The sequence below is a fragment of the Salmo salar genome, chromosome ssa27 (genome assembly GCF_905237065.1).
Source record: "Salmo salar chromosome ssa27, Ssal_v3.1, whole genome shotgun sequence".
Lineage (NCBI taxonomy): Eukaryota > Metazoa > Chordata > Actinopteri > Salmoniformes > Salmonidae > Salmo > Salmo salar.
The window spans coordinates 40,805,256-40,826,305 of NC_059468.1; the positions used below are offsets into that span (position 1 = coordinate 40,805,256).

The window sequence follows — 21,050 nt, forward strand, 5'->3', positions numbered from 1 at the left end:
ACAAATACCATTTGATTTGATCACGTACATACATTCGCATATGTTTTGGTAGATGCAGTGAAATGCATTATCATCTCTTCTCCTCCCCCAGGTATGAGCCAATGCTGCTGGCCCTGTTGAAACGGAGGGATGGGACGTCAGAGGCCCTGGTGAAGGCCAGGCAGCAGGCCCAGGAGCTGAGGGCCCGTCGGGGGCCCCTGAGGGAGGAGGGACAGAGGCTGGGGCTGCAGAGAGCCTGCCTGGAGGAGAGACTCAAACTGATGGAGACCCACAGGAGAGAGGACGTGGAGCAGTACAAGGTACGGGAGGGACGAAGGTAGAGATGGAATAAGGTCCAGTAGACAAGAGTTGAAATTACAAGGCTGTCCAAGAATGATTCACACTCACAACAAATCAAGGCACTTCCAACACACACACAGACATAGATTAAAACACCAGTCTTTCAAAACATTATAAACACTAATGTCAGGTTTATGAAACCTTGTCTCCCTCCCTACAGGAGACAGTGGACAGGCTGGAGGAGACTAGCAGAGAGCAGAAGATGGAGCTACAAATCCAGAAAAGGAAAACCAAAAAGATGGAAGAACTGAGAGACAGACTTACTAAAGAATTCAACCTGTACAGGTGAGAAAATTGACCGTTTCACGCTCCTAATTCCACCTTTCCAGAATTTACCACACATCCACAGATAATATCAGCATTGGCTATATAAAATCGGTTCATTAAAGTTATACATTACTAGCTTATAACACGGTTAATAATATTGTAAATATCGATTGTGATCTGGTGCTTTATTTTCTCCTTACAGAGGCATTGTCGAGGACCATAACAAGAACGATTTAGCCAGTGTGAAGGAGGAAACATGACCACTGGGACAAATAGAAGTCGAATATACACTGAGTGTACAAAACATTAAGAACACCTTCCTAATATTGCGTTGCACCCATCAGAACAGCCTCAATCCGTCGGGACATGGACTCTACAAGGTGTTCGAAAGCGTTCCACAGGGATGCTGGCCCATGTTGACTCCAATGCTTCACACACAAACCGGTTTGCCTGTCACCTACTACCATACCCTGTTCAAAGGCACTTAAATATTTTGTCTTGTCCATTCACCCTCTGAATGTCACACATACACAATCCATGTCTCAATTGTCTCAAGGCTTAAAAATCCTTCTTTAACCCGTCTCCTCCCCTTCATCTACACTGATTGAAGTGGATTTAACAGGTGACATCAATAAGGGATCATAGCTTTCACCTGGATCCACCTGGTCACTTTATGTCATGGAAAGAGCAGGTGTTCATAATGTTTTGTACCCTCGCTGTAAGTCAGTTTTAGGTAACGAGACGAACTGCCCTTTCTCTGTACACACCCACTTCTAATATAACCTTTTTTTTTTTTTTTTACAAATATACATTTTCTATACTTTTCAGATGCATGTGTGAGTTATCTGGAACGATAAGAGAGAGAGAGAGAGAGAGAGACATTGAAAATGTTATATTTTATCACGGGAAAAACCCGAGGGGAAAAAAAGCAAGATGGCTGTTTCGTACACTGACAGCTGAACCATGAGTTACCAATCAGGTTTGGAAAGAGGTCTTATTAAAACACCAAACACTCAACTACATCATTTTCATTCTATATTTAGACATTGTTACACATCTGTAGAGCGGAAGGTTCTGGAACGGTTTGAAGATAAATGTGATTTTTGTTTTCTTTATAGAGAGCATTGCGGTCATGAATTTAAAAAAATTAAAAAAAAGTGTTGTGTTCTTTTAAAAACTCTAAAACTATCTTGAGTGTTGGTGATGAGTTCACTGCCATTAGTCAGAACACAGTGTTTTGGGTCCCAAAATTGCACTCTACATCCTCTACATAGTGCACTACTTTCGACCATGGTCCGGTGTCATAAAGTAAGCGCACTCAGGGAACAGGGTGCCATTTGGGAAAGCCAAAACCAGCGAGAAGGAAGGTGTGCATATAAGGGCAACACAGTGGAATGTTTTAAACAAATGACAGAAGCTAATGGAGTGAGTTTTGAGCCCAGGGGATATAGGGACTAGTGTTCCAAATGGCCCCCTATTCCCTGTGTAGTGCACTACTTTCGACCAGGACTTATAGGGAACAGGTGTGCCATTTGGGACACAAGTAAAGAGGGAAGATATCACCTTACACACTTATTAAAGCTATGGCCAGCGTCAGACAGTTTTTTTTTTTTAAAGCAAACATGTAAAGAGGTAGGTTTAAAAAAAAAAAAATAGTCCCTTTCTCTATTAAATAAGATTACATGAGTCATTTGTATGTCTCCCCGGTGTATTAACAAAGTGACTAAAACATTTTCAAATGATGCTCATTCAAATTATGACATCAGAGACAGCAACCATATTACTATTAACTTGGTCATGAATCGGTCTCGCCTTAGATGGTCTTGAATCGGTCTCGCCTTAGGTGGTCTCGAAACATTAAATGGGACATTGGTGGTCTCGAAACACTAAATGGGACATTGGTGGTCTCGAAACACTAAATGGGACATTGGTGGTCTCGAAACACTAAAAGGGACATTTTCCAACTGAGACACCCTGGTGTTTTAAACAGAAACGCTCAGCCTTGTGTGTTCCTAACTCACAGACCTGTGTCTCACTGGGCTACGGTCTCAGTGGAACTGCTCTGACTTGGTGGCCACTGGTACTGGTACTTTTCAGCTGGCATTTACATAACCATGGCGAACTTTGAACACGGGTTAACAGAACCACCTTCCATGATTAATATCTTGTCAGAAAGCAACTGAGATATGATCTGTAGTTTATTCCCTCTTCCCAAGTCGTTAGTGTCACACCGCTGATGGCAAACACAGTTCCCCTAAAATATAACACTCGAGTTTACATGAACATAAACACTGGTGACACGCTGGAGTGGGGTAAGTCTCAGGTGGAAATGGTCCATGAGTATTAGACAAGACGAAAGCATTATCAGCTGAGTGGATTAGAGTCAACAAGCTTGATGGGAAATCTTATTCAAATGAATGCCAAGTCAAAGCTTCATGGGAAAAAAAACAACATTTTATTCTTTAAGGACTGACAGCTGAACAGAGGAGAGAGTAACATTGACAAGGAAAATACTGTTATACAAAGACATCGCAATCTCAAACCAGACAGTACAATCTCAAACCAGACATCACAATCTCAAACCAGACATCACAATCTCAAACCAGACATCACAATCTCAAACCAGACATCGCAATCTCAAACCAGACATCACAATCTCAAACCAGACATCGCAATCTCAAACCAGACATCGCAATCTCAAACCAGACATCACAATCTCAAACCAGACATCACAATCTCAAACCAGACAGTACAATCTCAAACCAGACATCACAATCTCAAACCAGACATCACAATCTCAAACCAGACATCACAATCTCAAACCAGACAGTACAATCTCAAACCAGACATCACAATCTCAAACCAGACATCACAATCTCAAACCAGACATCACAATCTCAAACCAGACAGTACAATCTCAAACCAGACATCACAATCTCAAACCAGACATCACAATCTCAAACCAGACATCACAATCTCAAACCAGACATCACAATCTCAAACCAGAATATAAAACCAGAATATCAAACCAGACATCACAATATCATGTTGACTCGCTAAATACTGTACTTCTTCAACCCAAAAAATGTAAATGTTGAAAACTCTGTGAGGATAGTTACAAGGGGCATATTGAATGTGAGGTTAGTTACAGGGGGTCTATTGAACGGTGAGAGAGAGAGAGAGAGAGACAGAGAGAGACAGACAGAGAGAGAGCGACAGAGAGAGAGAGAGACAGACAGAGAGAGAGAGAGAGAGAGACAGAGAGAGAGAGAGAGACAGACAGACAGAGACAGAGAGAGACAGACAGACAGACATAGACAGAGAGACAGACAGAGACAGAGAGACAGAGAGAGACAGAGAGACAGAGACAGAGAGAGACAGAGACAGAGATCTTGCTCCTGTAACACCTTCATCTGTTATGATTCAAGGGAATAGTAGTTATTGGCTACGTCCCAACTCTTCCTCACAACGTGTGACTGGTGTTAGTAACACGGTGGAAACTCCCTCTAGTCCATGCCTTCACGGCTCCACCAATCCAATGCTTTTAGATTTGTGGGAAGTAGTGAACGAGCGTACACTTCAGGAGAAGTGAGACATTATTGGGACACATCCAAAGTGAATAGTCAGTTTCATCTTGTCATTATATTGTAGCACTAAAGGAAGGCAGAGCACGTGGAGTCACACCTGATTGGTTCACTCAGGTTGTGACTTCCTCGTCTCCTCCTGCTTCTGGATCCTCCTCATCATTATAAATGTTCTCAGCCTGGATGGAGAGACAGACAGAGAGAGAGGTAGAAGAGTAGTGGTGTGTGTGTGTGTGTGTGTGTGTGTGTGTGTGTGTGTGTGTGTGTGTGTGTGTGTGTGTGTGTGTGTGTGTGTGTGTGTGTGTGTGTGTGTGTGTGTGTGTGTGTGTATGTGTGTGTGTGTGTGTAGGCCAGCATCCCGGAGTCATCTCTTCACTGTTGACATCGAGACTGGTGTTTTGAAGCTATTTAATGAAGCTACCAGTTGAGGACTTGTGAGGCATCTGTTTCTCAAACTAGACACTCTAATGTACTTGTCCTCTTGCTCTGTTGTGCACCGGGGCCTCCCACTCCTCTTTCTATTCTGGTTAGAGACAGTTTGCGCTGTTCTGTGTAGGGAGTAGAACACATTGTTGTGTGAGATCTTCAGTTTCTTGGCAATTTCTCGCATGGAATAGCCTTCATTTCTCAGAACAAGAATAGACTGACGAGTTTCAGAAGAAAGCTATTCGTTTCTGGCCATTTTGACCCTGTAATCGAACCCACAAATGCTGATGCTCCAGATAGTCAACTAGTCTAAAGAAGGCCAGTTTTCAAAAAGGCTTTCCTACGAAAGCACACCATGCGATTATCTGAGGACAGCGCCCCGCATACAAAAGCATTATAAACATATTTCAACCAGGCAGGTGCGCCACAAAAGTCAGAAATAGCGATATAATAAATGCCTTACATTTGAAGATCTTCTTCTGTTGGCACTCCAAAAGGTCCCAGGAACATCACAAATGGTCCTTTTGTTCGATAAAGTCCCTTTATATCCATAAAAACTCAGTTTAGCTGGCACACTAATCCACCGGTTTCCCTCCTTCAAAATGCATACAAAATGACTCCCAAACATTACCAATAAACTTATCCAAACAAGTCAAACAATGTTTATAATCAAACCTCAGGTACCCTAATACGTAAATAAACAATAGAATTTAAGACGGAGAATCGTTATTGTCTTTACTGGAGATAAACAACAAAGAACGCGTTCTCATCCACGTGCATGAAACACTACAGCCAAAATGGGAGCCACCTAGAAAAACTACAACTCTGGCTCATTTTGCCAAAAACAAGCCTGAAACTCTTTCTAAAGACTGGTGACATCTAGTGGAAGCCCTAGGAACTGCAATCTGGGAGGTTTTCGCCTTATAATAAAAGTGACAGCCATTGGAAACAGTGGTAGACTGATTTTTTTTGAGGGGGATGGTTTGTCCTTGGGGTTTCATCTGCCTTTTCAGTTCTGTTATACTCACAGACATTATTTTAACAGTTTTAGAAACTTTATAGTATTTTCTATCCAAATCTACCAATTAGATGCATATCCTAGCTTCTGGGCCTGAGTAACAGGCAGTTTACTTTGGGCACGCTTTTCATCCGGACGTCAAAATACTGCCCCCTAGCCCAAAGAGGTTTTAACAGGCGTGCCTTGTTAAAAGTGAATTTGTGGAATAACTTTCCTTTCCTTCTTAATTCGTTTGAGCCAATCATTTGTGTTGTGACAAGGTAGGGGTGGTATACAAGACCTTGCTTGAGGATTGTTGATCACAGAATCAGTAGGTTATTAAACAAACACTCCAATAGACAACAGAAGTAGGAATTGGGCTGAGTGACTCGCTCATTCCTGTCTTAAGTTCAAAATAAGTTATATTATAATGGTTAAAGACACATTCTTTCTGATTGACTTTAGCATGCAGTCTCTGTTGCTACAGCTAATTTCGTTTTGAATTATGTTGATTATAATAAAGTCATATATTTGTAGGGGTTGATGCATTTTGCGTTAGGGCAAATCTGGTCTGTGATATTTTTCATTTTTCATTTATTTTACCGTTATTTTACCAGGTAAGTTGACTGAGAACACATTCTCATTTACAGCAAAGACCTGGGGAATAGTTTCAGGGGAGAGGAAGGGGGATGAATGAGCCAATTGTAAGCTGGGGATGATTAGGTGGCCGTGATGGTATGATGGGGAATATTGAGTTACAAATGTACAGCTTTAGAGTACTTAAGCATCGAATATGTTGCAGGTTTGTCCTTTTTTTGCCCATTAGGCTGCACTTTACAATAGGACTCAACTCTGACTGACCGCAGCATCTATCAGTAGTCTGAACTGTGGCACAAATAGGGGGGATTTTTCACACCTAGCCGAGCTATTAGCATGTCCTTTTGTAAATTAACGGAGGTGTGAATGTTTAAGTCGGTCTCTGTCCTATTGCACTAGAGTCTTGCATCAGGCAAATAAAATCTGGTTAATTTTCTATTAATTTATAATAATCCACGCCTTCTGGACTTTACGCTATAAAGTCCAAAAGTTATGGGTGGAGTTAGAACGTTGGCTGTCCGAAGTATTACAATGTAAATGTACTTTTAATTGATCTGTCTGCCTATTTCAAGACATGGCATATACTGTAAGAGTGCAGTGATATACCCTATGGGTTGGACGATACTTTTTCTCATCAATCATCTTGAGAAAAAAAAACGAAAACTGAAAATCGACGAATGTCAGGCTTTAAATGCTTTATTATCCATTTATTATTGAAAGTGGGTGAAGGAGAGAAACAAAATGGTGCAGTTTGAGGCCATGTGGCGGAGGGTGATGCGGGAGATGAGGACGTAACCAGGTGGGTCTGGGCAGGTGTAATGTAGCTGTTGTTTGTATGTGTATGTTTTGTATTGTCTAAAAAAAAAATCTATAAATTCTTACAAAAAAAAAATAGAAAAAATGACAAGCTTGCAACATGAATCTGAATATCCATTATGAATCGGTTTAATTTTGTTTACATTCTTCATCGTAATCACAATAACACAAATAGTTTAACACACACAACATGAGCTGATTAACTTGGTCAAAACATTTCTTTATTAAAGACTATCAAAAAGAATGTTGGTACTTATTTATTTTGATCCAAAGACACAAATGACTGAGTGTCACGTCCTGACCAGTAATAGGGGTTATTTGTTATTGTAGTTTGGTCAGGACGTGGCAGGGGGTATTTGTTTTATGTGGTTCGGGGTGGTGGTTTGTTTAGAAGGGTGTTTGATTTATTATTTCCGGGTTATGGGTTATGTTCTATGTTTTTGTATTTCTATGTTCTTTCTAGTTTAGTAATTTCTATGTTAGGTAATTGGGTGTTGGACTCTCAATTGAAGGCAGGTGTTTCTAGTTGCCTTTGATTGAGAGTCCTATATATAGGGATGTGTTTTTGTTTGTTAATCGTGGGTAGTTGTCTTTAGCACTGCTGTTATGTGTATAGCCTGCTAAACGGTTGTTTTCGGTGTTCACATTAATAAATATAATGATGAGCACGCAACCTGCTGCGCCTTGGTCCTCTCTTCACGAAGACAGCCGTTACACTGAGTCACTTCATACTGTAAGTTCTAAACTTTTAATTGAGGAACCACAATCGTTTAAAACCTCTTAAGGATCTGACTAGAGAGTCATCACATTAACAGTCATGTCTCTGGTTATTATGCTGGGTAGAGGAGAGAGTCATCACTGGTTTACCATTGTCTATGTCCACAGATGATATCAAAGAACATGTGAAGGGAGGCAGAGTGATTGAGGCCAAAAGGTTGATCAATAGGAAAGAGGGTCAAAGAAGATAAACCTTATCAGTGATGCTGAGGGTTGAGAAAGTATTGCCGGGAAAAGTACAGACATTCCTTAGTTTCAATGTCAGAGAATTTGTCCCAGTAGGGATTTTTTTATATACATATTTTTTTATTGCATTTACTTTAATATAAAAGAATTAGGCAGACCATGACTGATCGCACAGTAGCCATGACATCATAGAATAATACAAAAAAAAAGCTCACGCCAAGAGGAAGACGATGAGAAGGCAGTAAAAGTATACTCCAAAAATCTTTGGATAACATTTTCATGATTCTCCACGGATTACAAACATTTAAAAAAATACTATTCTGTTTCTCAGAATCTAGTGATTACACGTATGACTCCGTGTACGACCTAACTAGCTAGTGAAATTAGTAAACACAGCTGGCTGGAAGCGACCAACCAAGCTCTCCCTGAACCTGTGTTGTGTAGTTGCACTAGATGGCCAGTAGAGGATAGCAATGTATCAGAAATATGTCTCCTCTCTCCTTGAACAGTTGTGGTCAAATCCAATCTAATTAAATGTATTTTGTCACTAATACAACAGGTGTAGTAGACCTTACAGTGAAATGCTGAATACAACAGGTGTAGTAGACCTTACAGTGAAATGCTGAATACAACAGATGTAGACCTTACAGTGAAATGCTTACTTTACAAGCCGTTAACCAACAATGCAGTTTGAAGAAAAATAAGTTAAGTAAAAAAATAGATAGGTAAAAAATTATATACAGGGGGTACCGGTACAGAGTGAATGTGCGGAGGCATTGGTTGGTCGAGGTAATTCGGGGGGGGGGGGCACAATGCAAATAGTCTGGGTAGCCATTTGATTAGGTGTTCAGGAGTATTATTGCTTGGGGGTAGAAGCTGTTTAGAAGCCTCTTGGACCTAGACTTGGCACTCCGGTACTGCTTGCTGTGCGGTAGCAGATAGAACAGTCTATGACTGGGGTGGCTGGAGTCTTTGACAATTTTTAGGGCCTTCCTCTGACATCGCCTTGTATAGAGGTCCTGGATGGCAGGAAGCTTGGCCCCAGTGATGTACTGGGCCGTTCGCACTACCCTCTGTAGTGCCTTGAGGCCGAGAAGTTGCCAAACCAGGCAGTGATGCAACCAGTAAGGATGCTCTCGATGGTGCAGCTGTAGAGCCTTTTGAGGATCTAAGGATCCATGCCAAATCTTTTCAGTCTCCTGAGGGGGAATAGGTTTTGTTGTGCCGTCTTCACGACTGTCTTGGTGTGTTTGGACCATGATAGTTTGTTGGTGATGTGGACACCAAGGAACTTGAAGCTCTCAACTTGCTCCACTGCAGCCCCGTCAATGAGAATGGGGGCGTGCTCTGTCCTCCTTTTCCTGTGGTCCACAATCTAACTATAACTAGACTAGTCATGGTGATGTACTGGTTGATCTAACTATAACTAGACTACTGATCTAACTTAAACTCAACCAGTCATGATGATCTTTCTCACTATATGTTTGCAGAGGAGCGGGTAGCCTGGTGGTTAGAGCGGGTAGCCTGGTGGTTAGAGCGGGTAGCCTGGTGGTTAGAGCATTGGACCAGTGGCCTGGAAGGTTGCTGCACCGAATCCCCAAGCCAAAAAGGTACAAATGCTTCCTTCTGCCCATGAGAATGTCAGTTAACTCCCAACAACAAGCTGTTGTTCCCCGGGCACAGATGACGTCGAACAAACTGTCCCCGTTCCGCACCTCTCTGGTTGGGTTAAATGCGTAAGATACATTTTTGGGTTGAATACATTCAGATGAGGACTAGGTATAACTAACTAGGTATCCCCTTTTTCCATTGTGCAGCCATTTTGTGATGTTGGACTGTGGAAGGCTGAGAGAGTGGAAGCTGTTCTTTCTGCAACCTCGTTGGTCTTTAATAACTAATAATAACTCTATGCGACCATCTCCATCCTGGAACACAACATCACAGGCAGATATATAAACTAGAGAACCGGTGCACGTGATGTAGTGTGAACATTCACCCCCCCCCCCGTGGAGACTGCTGAGACTGCATGCATCCTTTCGGTGACATCACCCGCTCTGAAAAACCTAGAAGTAGTAGTTTCCCTTGGTCTGAAAGGGCCAAAGAGCAATAGATCACAACACCTTGTGGTTGACCAGTTGTCAGTGTGTTCAGAGGGTCTCTGGTTCGAGCCCTGGTTGGGGCAAGGATAGGGACGGAAGCAACACTGTCACGGTACATACTTCGACACCATGGCCTATTTATTGCCTTACCTCCCTTATCTTACCTCATTTGCACTCACAGTATATAGACTTTTTGTTTTCTTTTTTTTCTACTGTATTATTGATTCCATGTGTAACTGTGTTGTTGTATGTGTCGAATTGCAATGCTTTATCTTGGCCAGGTCGCAGTTGCAAATGAGAACTTGTTCTCAACTGGCCTACCTGGTTAAATAAAGGTGAATATAAATAAAACATACAGAAACACACTCATTAACAGAAAACCAGAGATAAATTATAGATATTATCAGTGGATGCCATGCAATTCAGACAGCTCAGAAATATCTTGTTTGTTTAACCTGTCATTTTTACGACAGCAGCAGCGAACATGGTTAGTTTACAGCCTAAGATAATAGAAAAGTGGGACGGGTGCCTGTCATGTCCTGACCAGTAAAAGGGGTTGTTTATTATTGTAGTTTGGTCAGGGCGTGGCAGGGGTGTGTTTGTTTTATGTGTTTCGGTTTTTTGGGGGGTTTTTGTTCTATGTTATCTATTTCTATGTGGTTATCTAGTTTTATATTTCTATGTTGGGGTTTTGGCAACGACTTCCAATTAGAGGCAGCTGGTTGTCGTTGCCTCTAATTGGAGGCCGTATTTAAGTGGGTTAGTTTTTCTCTTGTGTTTTGTGGGTGGTTGTTTCCTGGATAGTCTGTGTACCTTACGGGACTGTTTCGTCGTTTGTTTTGTGTAAGTGTTTTTCCTTCAATAAAATAAGATGATAAATATACCCGCTGCGTTTTGGTCTACCTACAACGACGCTTGTGACAGTGCTCAGATATCAGATTCTACATGAATCACAGAAAGGGCAGTACAGATTTACTTTTGTAAGTATTAATTGATGACCCAGGTGAGGAGGGACACAATCTTATTGGACGTCAGGTCCTCTGCAGTCAGTTCCTGCATCCTCATGGTCACCGCAGTGTGGTAGAGATTGAAGAATCTTGTCAATGTGTTCGGGAAGCATTGCACCAACGTCACTGCTCACCGTGGCTTCCGGCCTTGCCCACGGTACGCTGCAGAATTATCCACAGTTGCTTGTCCAAGATGTCCGACAGGCCCTGCACCTTGTCAAAAAGTGTTTCAAAATGAGGTTGTGCGTTTTTCTCGCTGCCCATTCGTTACTGATCGTACGTGAGGTCATTCTTCTAAGCACTCCAGGTTCATCAGGTTGGCGGTGGTTTCGGCATGGTCTATCAGTAACGGCATGTCTGCCTCCATCTCAGGCGTCACACAGGAAGGGAGGAGAAATATTAATACACAAATGCATTGTAATTGTACAGTGTCACATCAAATGCAATGCAAGCCAACAATAATGTTCCCAATCAAAGTGGTATTTAATGGTGTAGCTGAATATACCTCATGTATTCTTCAGGTTCTCCACGGTTGAGACTAGCTGACTGTGTTGCATCCCTGCATAATTTACATTCTTTTGGTTCACAGTGGTGTTGATGCTTTGCCTCCAGTCATTGCAGACTTCTGCCGGGGAGTTCTGGATGTTCTTGATGTTCCCCAGGGCATTATGGAGCTGACGGAGCCTGAACAGACCCTGTCTAACTGGGAGTGGATTGCAGCCTGGAGAGGGGGGACAGACAATTGTAAATTGTTCAGATAGGCAGGGTTTTACATTAATCAAAAAGGCAGTGGATATTCACAGAATGCAGCCTATGTTCAAAGCTAAACAAACTCCAGATATAGCTAGGTGATCAATAAATCATGGGATTTATGTCAGTTGCTAGGTCTTAGCAGGTGAATGATTAACTGTCTGATTATGCTAGCTAACTATGGCTCCATACAGAATCAAGCTGGCTAGCTTAAAAATAGCATGCAAAATAACTTTACTTAATTGATTTTGGTAGCTAGCATCAGACTACAATGTTGGACCTACTATCTCTGAATAACAATAAATTCCAAAATTTGTTCTTAACTGACTTGCCTAGTTAAATAAAAAAATATGAATTCAGTCCTGTTCCCTGACTGATTCTACATTTTGTTCATGATGTTTGTCCCTCATGAGACACTGTAAGAAGCCTATTTCACTTTCTCAAAATCCCCAGAATGAATCTAATTGTCACGACTGTCAAAAGTGTGTGTGTAGTTCCACATTTTATTTACTCTGTGGAACTATGCAATGCATCAAATAACTGAATAGACAAAACAACAAACCGTGACGCAGAGGACAGACAAACAAACACTACTCAAAAATAATCACCCACAAAACCCAGGAACAAAAACGCCACCTTAAGTATGATCTCCAATTAGAGACAACAAGTACCAGTTGCCTCTAATTGGAGATCATCCCAAACAAACCAACAGAAATACAAAAACTAGAACCTAAGAACATAGAAATAGAACACATAGAATAAACCCCCCTGTCACGCCCTGACCTACTCTACCATAGAAAATAACAGCTTTTTAGGACCTACAGTTGGCTTTTGATGTTATTCAAAGGCAGCTTTTCCAATTGAAACCTGTGCTTTATGCATAGAAAACAACATTTATGAAAGCTAACAGATGGAATCACTTGCAGATTTTAACTATAAAAGGACAGCAAATTGATAGGGTCACCTCCTTTAAGTATCTTGGGATTTGGTTAGATGAAAAGCTGAATTTTAAACAGCACATTTGTTATCTTGACCAAGAAACTGAAGTTGAAATTGGGTTTCTATTTTTAGGAACAAATCTTGCTTTTCAGTGTTAGTCAGAAAGGATCTTGTTCAAAGCACTTTTTTAAATCAGTGTTGGATTATGGTGATATTGTCTATATGCAGGCCTCAGCAAGTACCTGAAACTCTGGAAAAGTGTATCATGGTGCTTTATGATATATCACCAATGCTAGATCAGTGACCCATCACTATGATCTGTATGCTGTGGTGCATTGGACCTCTCTCTCCACCAGGAAGCTAAAGCACTGGAACACTTCTGTACAGTTGTGGCCAAAAGGTTTGAGAATGACACAAATATACATTTCCACAAAGTTTGCTGCTTCAGTGTGTTTAGATATTTTTGTCAGATGTTACTATGGAATACTGAAGTATAATTATAAGCATTTCACAAGAGTCAAAGGCTTTAATTGACAATTACATGAAGTTGATGCAAAGGGTCAATATTTGCAGTGTTGACCCTTCTTTTTCAAGACCTCTGCAATCCGCCCTAGCATGCTGTCAATTAACTTCTGGGCCACATCCTGACTGATGGCAGCCCATTCTTGCATAATCAATGCTTGGAGTTTGTCGGAATTTGTGGGTTTTTGTTTGTCCACCCGCCTCTTGAGGATTGACCAAGTTCTCAATGGAATTAAGGTCTGGGGAGTTTTCTGGCCATTGACCCAAAATATCGATGTTTTGTTCTCCGAGCCACTTAGTTATCAATTTTGTTTATGGCAAGGTGCTCCATCATGCTGGAAAAGGCATTGTTTGTCACCAAACTTTTCCTGGATGGTTGGGAGAAGTTGCTCTCAGGATGTGTTGGTACCATTCTTTATTCATGGCTGTGTTCTTAGACAAAATTGTGAGTGAGCCCACTCCCTTGGCTGAGAAGCAACCCCACACATGAATGGTCTCAGGATGCTTTACTGTTGGCATGACACAGGACTGATGGTAGCGCACACCTTGTCTTCTCCGGACAAGCTTTTTATTAGGATGCCCCAAACAATCGGAAAGGGGATTCATTGGAGAAAATGACTTTACCCCAGTCGTCAGCAGTCCAAGCCCTGAACCTTTTGCAGAATATCAGTCTGTCCCTGATGTTTTTCCTGGAGAGAAGTGGCTTCTTTGCTGCCCTTCTTGACAACAGGCCATCCTTCAAAAGTCTTCGCCTCACTGTGCGTGCAGATGCACTCACACCTGCCTGCTGCCGTTCCTGAGCAAGCTCTGTACTGGTGGTGCCCCGATCCTGCAGCTGAATCAACTTTAGGAGACGGTCCTGGCGCTTGCTGGACTTTCTTGGGCGCCCTGAAGCCTTCTTCACAACAATGGCTGATTTAGGTGCAATTTTACTGGCAGCAGTATCTTTGCCTGTGAAGCCCTTTTTGTGCAAAGCAATGATGACGGCACTTGTTTCCTTGCAGGTAACTGTGGTTGACAGAAGAAGAACTATGATTACAAGCACCACCCTTCTTTTGAAGCTTCCTGTCTGTTATTCGAACTCAATCAGCATGACTGAGTGATCTCCAGCCTTGTCCTCGTCAACACTCACACCTGTGTTAACAAGAGAATCAATGACATGATGTCAGCTGGTCCTTTTGTGGCATGGCTGAAATGCAGTGGGAATGTTTTGGGGGATTAAGTTCATTTGCATGGCAAAGAGGGACTTTGCAATTAATTGCAATTCATCTGATCACTCTTCATAACATTCTGGAGTATATGCAAATTGCCATCATACAAACTGAGGCAGCAGACTTAGTAAAAATGAATATTTGTGTCACTCTCAAAACATTTGGCCACAATTGTACAAAGCATTGATGGGACAACTCTCTTTGTATCTCTGTTCTTTACTCACCAGATCAGTCACTCAATATAGTCTTCGTTCACAGTCGCTGCTGTCCTTGTCTGTTCCTCAGGCTAGAACTGTGATGGGGAAAACAATCTTTTTCCCATAATGCCCCTTCAAAAGATATTCCAGTTAGGGGAGTTTGTGTCCTGTTTGTGATTAGCTGCAGTTAATTCTAATCATTTTATCTGTAACTTGTGACTTTTTATCTTTTGTTTATTCAGTATTTTTCAGTAATGTTTCATATACATGCTGCTATTTCCCTGTTTTGCATTCTTACCAGGTCGTCCTCGCAAAATAGGTTAAGGACAACAACCACCCGAGCCACTGCCTGTTCACCCCGCTATGATCCGGAAGGAGAGGTCAGTACAGGTGCATCAAAGCTGGGGACCGAGAGACTGAAAAACAGCTTCTATCTCAAGGCCATCAGACTGTTAAACAGCCATCACTAACATTGAGTGGCTGCTGCCAACATACTGACTCATCTCTAGCCACTTTAATAATTAAAAACTGGATGTAATAAATGTATCACTAGCCACTATAAACAATGCCACTTTATATAATGTTTACATACCTTACATTACTCATCTCATATGTATATACTGTACTCTCTACCATCTACTGCATCTTGCCTATGCCGTTCGGCCATCGCTCGTTCATATATTTTTATGTACATATTCTTATTCATTCCTTTACACGTGTGTGTGTGTGTGTGTGTAAGGTAGTTGTGAAATTGTTAGATTAGATATTACTGCATGGTCGGAACTAGAAGCACAAGCATTTCGCTACACTCGCATTAACATCTGCTAACCATGTGCATGTGACAAATAACATTTGATTTTATTTGATTTAACCTCAATGGGTATTACCAGGTTCAATAAAAAATTAAAGACTCAAGAAATTTGTAATCAATGTTCACTTTTTTTTGCTGAGGATGTTTTAGTTGAGCAATTTTAGTTACTAAGGTGTTTGGTGCAGTATTTCTCAAGTAAAAAAAATGCATGAAATGTCTTATGAAAACAGTGTCAAAACTGCTGTGCAGGTCTGTCTCACTGTCTATGGATATAGAGCAATAACCTCAGCTGTTCACACCATGCGAGTGTGAAAATGAACATCGTCAAATCAAAACCCAACCTTCATTTACCCATTGTGACGGACAAACGTTCCAAACTCCATTTTTTTTTAGACGAGACTGACTTTGACCAAACATTTTCCAGATTTACACTTTTTAGTCAATTTTGACACTAGAATAACTGTTTTTCTGACTCATATAGATGCCGTTTTCAAAGGCAGTCACTTTTATACATTTTACACGCCATGACAGCTAACGGCTGGGCTTCTTTGGTGGAACATGTTAGTTACATGCACAAACAGTCTCAGTTGAAAACCTCATCTGATTCCCACCTCCCAGAGCTCTCTATCGCCTTGCTAGAAAATTGCTACTTGTACGTCTACAAATATTTTTCAATTAGTAGCCGGGAGCTGTCCTATGACTCGAGCCTATCAGAAGAGCTTAAATGCCTTCTATGCTCACTTCGAGGCAAGCAACACTGAACCATACATGAGAGCACCAGCTATTCCAGACAACTGTGTGATCACACTCCTTTAAACAGGTCAGAATTTACAAGGCCGCAGGGCCAGACGGATTACCAGGACGCATACTCAGAGCATACGCTGACCAGCTGGCAAGTGTCTTCACTGACAATTTCAGTCTCTCCCTGACCCAGTCTGTAATGCCTACATGTTTCAAGCAGACCCCATAGTTCCTGTGCCCAAGAACACCAAGGTAACCTGTGTAAATGACTACCGCAGCATAGCAGTCATATTATTAGCCATGAAATGCTGTGAAAGGCTGGTCATGGCTCACATCAACACCATCATCCCAGAAACCCTAGACCTAGTCCAATTTCCATACCGCCCCAACAGATCCACAGATGACATAATCTATATTGCACTCCACACTGCCCTTTCCCACCAGGACTAAAGGAACCCCTACCTGAGAATGCTGTTCTTTGACTACAACTCAGCGTTAGTGGCTTCCAAGCTCATCACTAAGCTAAGAACCCTAGGACTGAACATCTCCCTCTGCAATTGGATTCTGGACTTCTTGATGGGCTGCCCCCAGGTGGTGAGGCTAAGCAACAACACGTCCACCACGCTGACCCTCAACACGGGGGCCCCTCAGGGGTGCGTGCTTAATCCCAGACGACACGACGGTGGTATGCCTGGTCGACGATAAGAGGAGGGAGGAGGTCAGAGACCTGGCGGTGTGGTTCCAGGACAAAAACCTCTCCCTCAACATAAGACAAAGGAGATCATCGTGGACTACAGGAAACGGAGGACTGAGCACGCCCCCATTCTCATCGACGGGGCTGTAGTGGAGCGGGTCGAGAGCTTCAAGTTCCTTGGTGTCCACATCACCAACAAACTATCATGCTCCAAACACACCAAGACAGTCGTGAAGAGGGCACGACAAAGCCTATTCCCCCTCAGGAGGCTGAAAAGATTTGGCATCGGCCCTCGGGATCCTCAAACAGTTCTACAGCTGCACCACTGTTAGCGTCTTCACTTACTGAATCAACGCTTGGTATGGCAACTGCTTGGCATCTGACCACAAGGCACTACAGAGGGTAGTGCACACGGCCCAGTACATCACTGGGGCCAAGCTTCCTGCCATCCAGGACCTCTATACCAGGCAGTGTCAGAGGAAGGCCTTAAAAATTGTCAAAGACTCCAACCACCCTAGTCATAGACTTTTCTCTGTTACCACACAGCAAGCAGTACCGGAGCGCCAAGTCTAGGACCAAAAAGCTCCTGACAGCTTCTACCCATAAGCCATCAGACTGCTGAAAAGTGAATCAAATGGCTACCCAGATAGTTTGCATTGACCTCCTTTTTTACATTTTTGCACTGATTCTATGAACACTCAGACACGCGCGCACGTACACTACATACTCTCTCTCTCTCTCTCTCTCTCTCTCTCTCTCTCTCTCTCTCTTTTATTTATATATATACACACTACACATATGCTGCTGCTACTCTGCGTCTCTATCCTGATTGCCTAGTCAATTTTACCCCTTACACTGCCTTCAGAAAGTATTCACACCCCATGACTTTTTACACATTTTGTTGTGTTACAGCCTGAATGGAGTTCAAATGGATTAAAATGTTACTTTTTTTGTTTGAACAACCTACACATAATACTATATAACAAAAATTGTTTGAATACTTTAACTCGTGACATTTCAGCTTTTGAATTTTTAATTAATTTATAAACATTTCTAAAAACATAATTCCTCTTTGACATTATGGGGTATTGTGATGTCATTATGGGGTATTGTGATGTCATTATGGTGTATTGTGTGTAGATCAGTGACACAAAATCTAACTTCAATCCATTTTACATTCAGGCTGTAACACAAGAAAAATGTGGAAAATCTCACAAGGGTGTGAATATTTTCTGAAGGCTCTGTACCTGAACTTATTACCTCAACTACCTGGTACCCCTGCATATTGACTCAGTACTGGTACTCCTTATATTCTCCTTATCTCCTCCACTTCCTGGTATCCCTACGCATTGACTCAGTACTGGTACTCCTTATATTCTCCTTATCACCTCCACTTCTTGGTATCCCTACACATTGACTCAGTACTGGTACTCCTTAGCACCTCCACTTCCTGGTATCCCTACACATTGACTCAGTACTGGTACTCCTTATTACCTCCACTTCCTGGTATCCCTGCACATTGACTCAGTACTGGTACTCCTTATTACCTCCCCTTCCTGGTATCCCTGCACATTGACTCAGTACTGGTACTCCTTATTACCTCCACTTCCTGGTATCCCTACACATTGACTCAGTACTGGTACTCCTTATTACCTCCACTTCCTGGTATCCCTGCACATTGACTCAGTACTGGTACTCCTTATTACCTCCACTTCCTGGTATCCCTGCACATTGACTCAGTACTGGTACTCCTTATTACCTCCACTTCCTGGTATCCCTGCACATTGACTCAGTACTGGTATGCCTTGTTTATTGCCATGCTATTGTTATTTTATTGTGCTACTATTTCCCTTTTTTTAATTGAGCTAATTGTTCTTAATTGATAACTCTGCGTTCTGAAAGGGCTCTTAAGTAAGAGTTTCAATGTAAAGTCTACACCTGTTGTATTCGGCGCATGTGACAAATACAATTTGATTCGATTTGAACCACAAATGTGTTTTTTTTCCCCCTTCATATTCACAACTCCATAAGTTACACGTTTGATAATGTGTTTAAAACTACAGATCTATTCTACATGTTTAAATCATTATGTCAATGATTTACCTCCATAGATGCCAATGTAGCATAGGTGGAACTAAGCTGGGGCTGGAGAGGTCCTTGTGTGTGTTTGTTGTTTTAATGTGTGTGTGTGTGTGTGTGTGTGTTTTTACAGTTTTTCTCAATTGTTTACACACAAATACTTGTACTTGAGACACAATGACCACAACATGTAACTCGTGCACCAACCCCCTGAACCAATTCTGCTAAACTACAAGCACAATTCCTGCTTTACACTCAAATTGCAGTTCTAAAAACACACTTTTTTTCAAAACACTACACACAATTCTTTGCATTTGGTGCAATTTTCATGCAGAAAATCTCTTGTTTTCACAATGAACACACTGCCATTCAAATATGCACACTGACTCATCACACGGGCAAACACCCGTCACACAGTTTTACAATTAGCAATCAGAGCTTTAGCATAAAAGGGCAACAGGTGAGCTCTTCTGTTTTGGAGCAATGGATGCCAACATTGGAAACAGAGGCAGAGCCAGAGGAGTGAAAGTAAGAGGAGGAGGACGGGGAAGGCCGAGGACGAGGAAGGCCAAGGACCGTAATCTCTGATGAGATCCGAGCCACTTTGGTTGATCATGTGGTCAACCATGGTCTAACAATGAGGGATGCTGGGTAAAGAGTACAGCCAAATTTGAGCAGGTACACTGTAGCATCCATCATCCGGACATTCCGAAATGAGAATAGGTAAGAAAATCTACTCTCACTAGAAAATTGCAGTACTGCATATCAATACAGTACTCAATGAGTACAGTAGTACAGTATTGCCTTGTGGACTGTTCTGTAGGACTGTAAAAATAAAGTATGTTTCAAGTATTTGGGAAATGTATTCCTACTTTTGTATTTACAGTATTTTACTATTTGTTTGGCAGAACTGAAAGATTACCAACACAAGGTGGTCGAGAACGTGTTCTGTCTCCTGAACAGGAAACTGAAATCATCAACATGGTCCTAGAAAATAACGCCATAACATTACGGCAAATACAAAAGAAAAATAATAGAAAACAATGAGATATTTCAAAATATTGATAGGGTGAGCTTATCAACACTGGTCCGTGTCTTGCGCAGAAATAATCTCAGGACGAAGCGGGTCTACACGGTGCCATTTCAACGCAATTCAGAAAGAGTCTAAGAATTGTGATATAACTATGTGCAAGTGAGTCCTATACAATCCCACCATTGATGCATACTCTCAACACTGTATAAATTATACATATTTCATGATTTGTAATCATAATGATTGGGCTTCACAATAGTGACCACTCCATGTCCTATTTCTGATATTGTCATGTGTGTTTCAGAGAGTCCTTGAGTTAGAGGTGGCTGCAGTGGAGCACCAGTACATCTTCATCGATGAGGTTGGATTCAACCTCACAAAAAGACGAAAGAGGGGAAGGAATATCATCGGCCAGCGTTTCCATTGTTCAAGTCCCTGGCCAGCGCGGAGGGAACATCACAATGTGTGCAGCGATTACCCACCACGGCGTCATCCATCACCATGCTACCCTTGGCCCCTACAACACCGCCCATCTGATCACATTCCTGGACACCCTACACAACACGCTCCTTCCACCAGATCAGGTAGATGGCCCAGAGCAGCTCAGGTACGTTGTCATTTGGGACAAGGTAAGTTTCCACAGGGCTGCTCTGGTTCGTAACTGGTTCACTGCCCCACCCACGCTCTTTAGTTGTTGATCTCCCTCCATATTCTCCATTCCTACATCCTATTGAGGAATTCTTTTTCTGCCTGGAGATGGAAAGTGTATGACCGAAATCCACCAACGCGTATACCTCTTCTCCAAGCTATGGAAGACGCATGTGGAGATATAGCAGCTGATGCTTTTCATGGCTGGAATCGCCATGCTAGGCGATATTTCCCCCGCTGCTTGGCCAGGGAAAACATTGCTTGTGATGTGGATGAGGTGCTGTGACCAGACCGCAACAGAAGAAAGGATGCAGCATAGTTTATTTTTTT

The 21,050-nt window shown here is 42.0% G+C and overlaps 1 protein-coding gene across 1 annotated transcript in view; it reads left to right on the forward strand.

The window, feature by feature from the left end:
* sync (syncoilin, intermediate filament protein) overlaps window positions 1-2,060 on the forward strand; it is a 13,299-nt gene extending 11,239 nt beyond the window's left edge. Inside the window, exons 4-6 of the mRNA XM_014178777.2 lie at window positions 92-299; window positions 500-624; window positions 809-2,060. Coding sequence (XP_014034252.2) covers window positions 92-299; window positions 500-624; window positions 809-866 — 391 coding nt within the window. The 3' untranslated portion in view covers window positions 867-2,060. The remainder of the gene's footprint in view (window positions 1-91; window positions 300-499; window positions 625-808) is intronic.
* The last annotated feature ends 18,990 nt before the right edge of the window (window positions 2,061-21,050 follow it).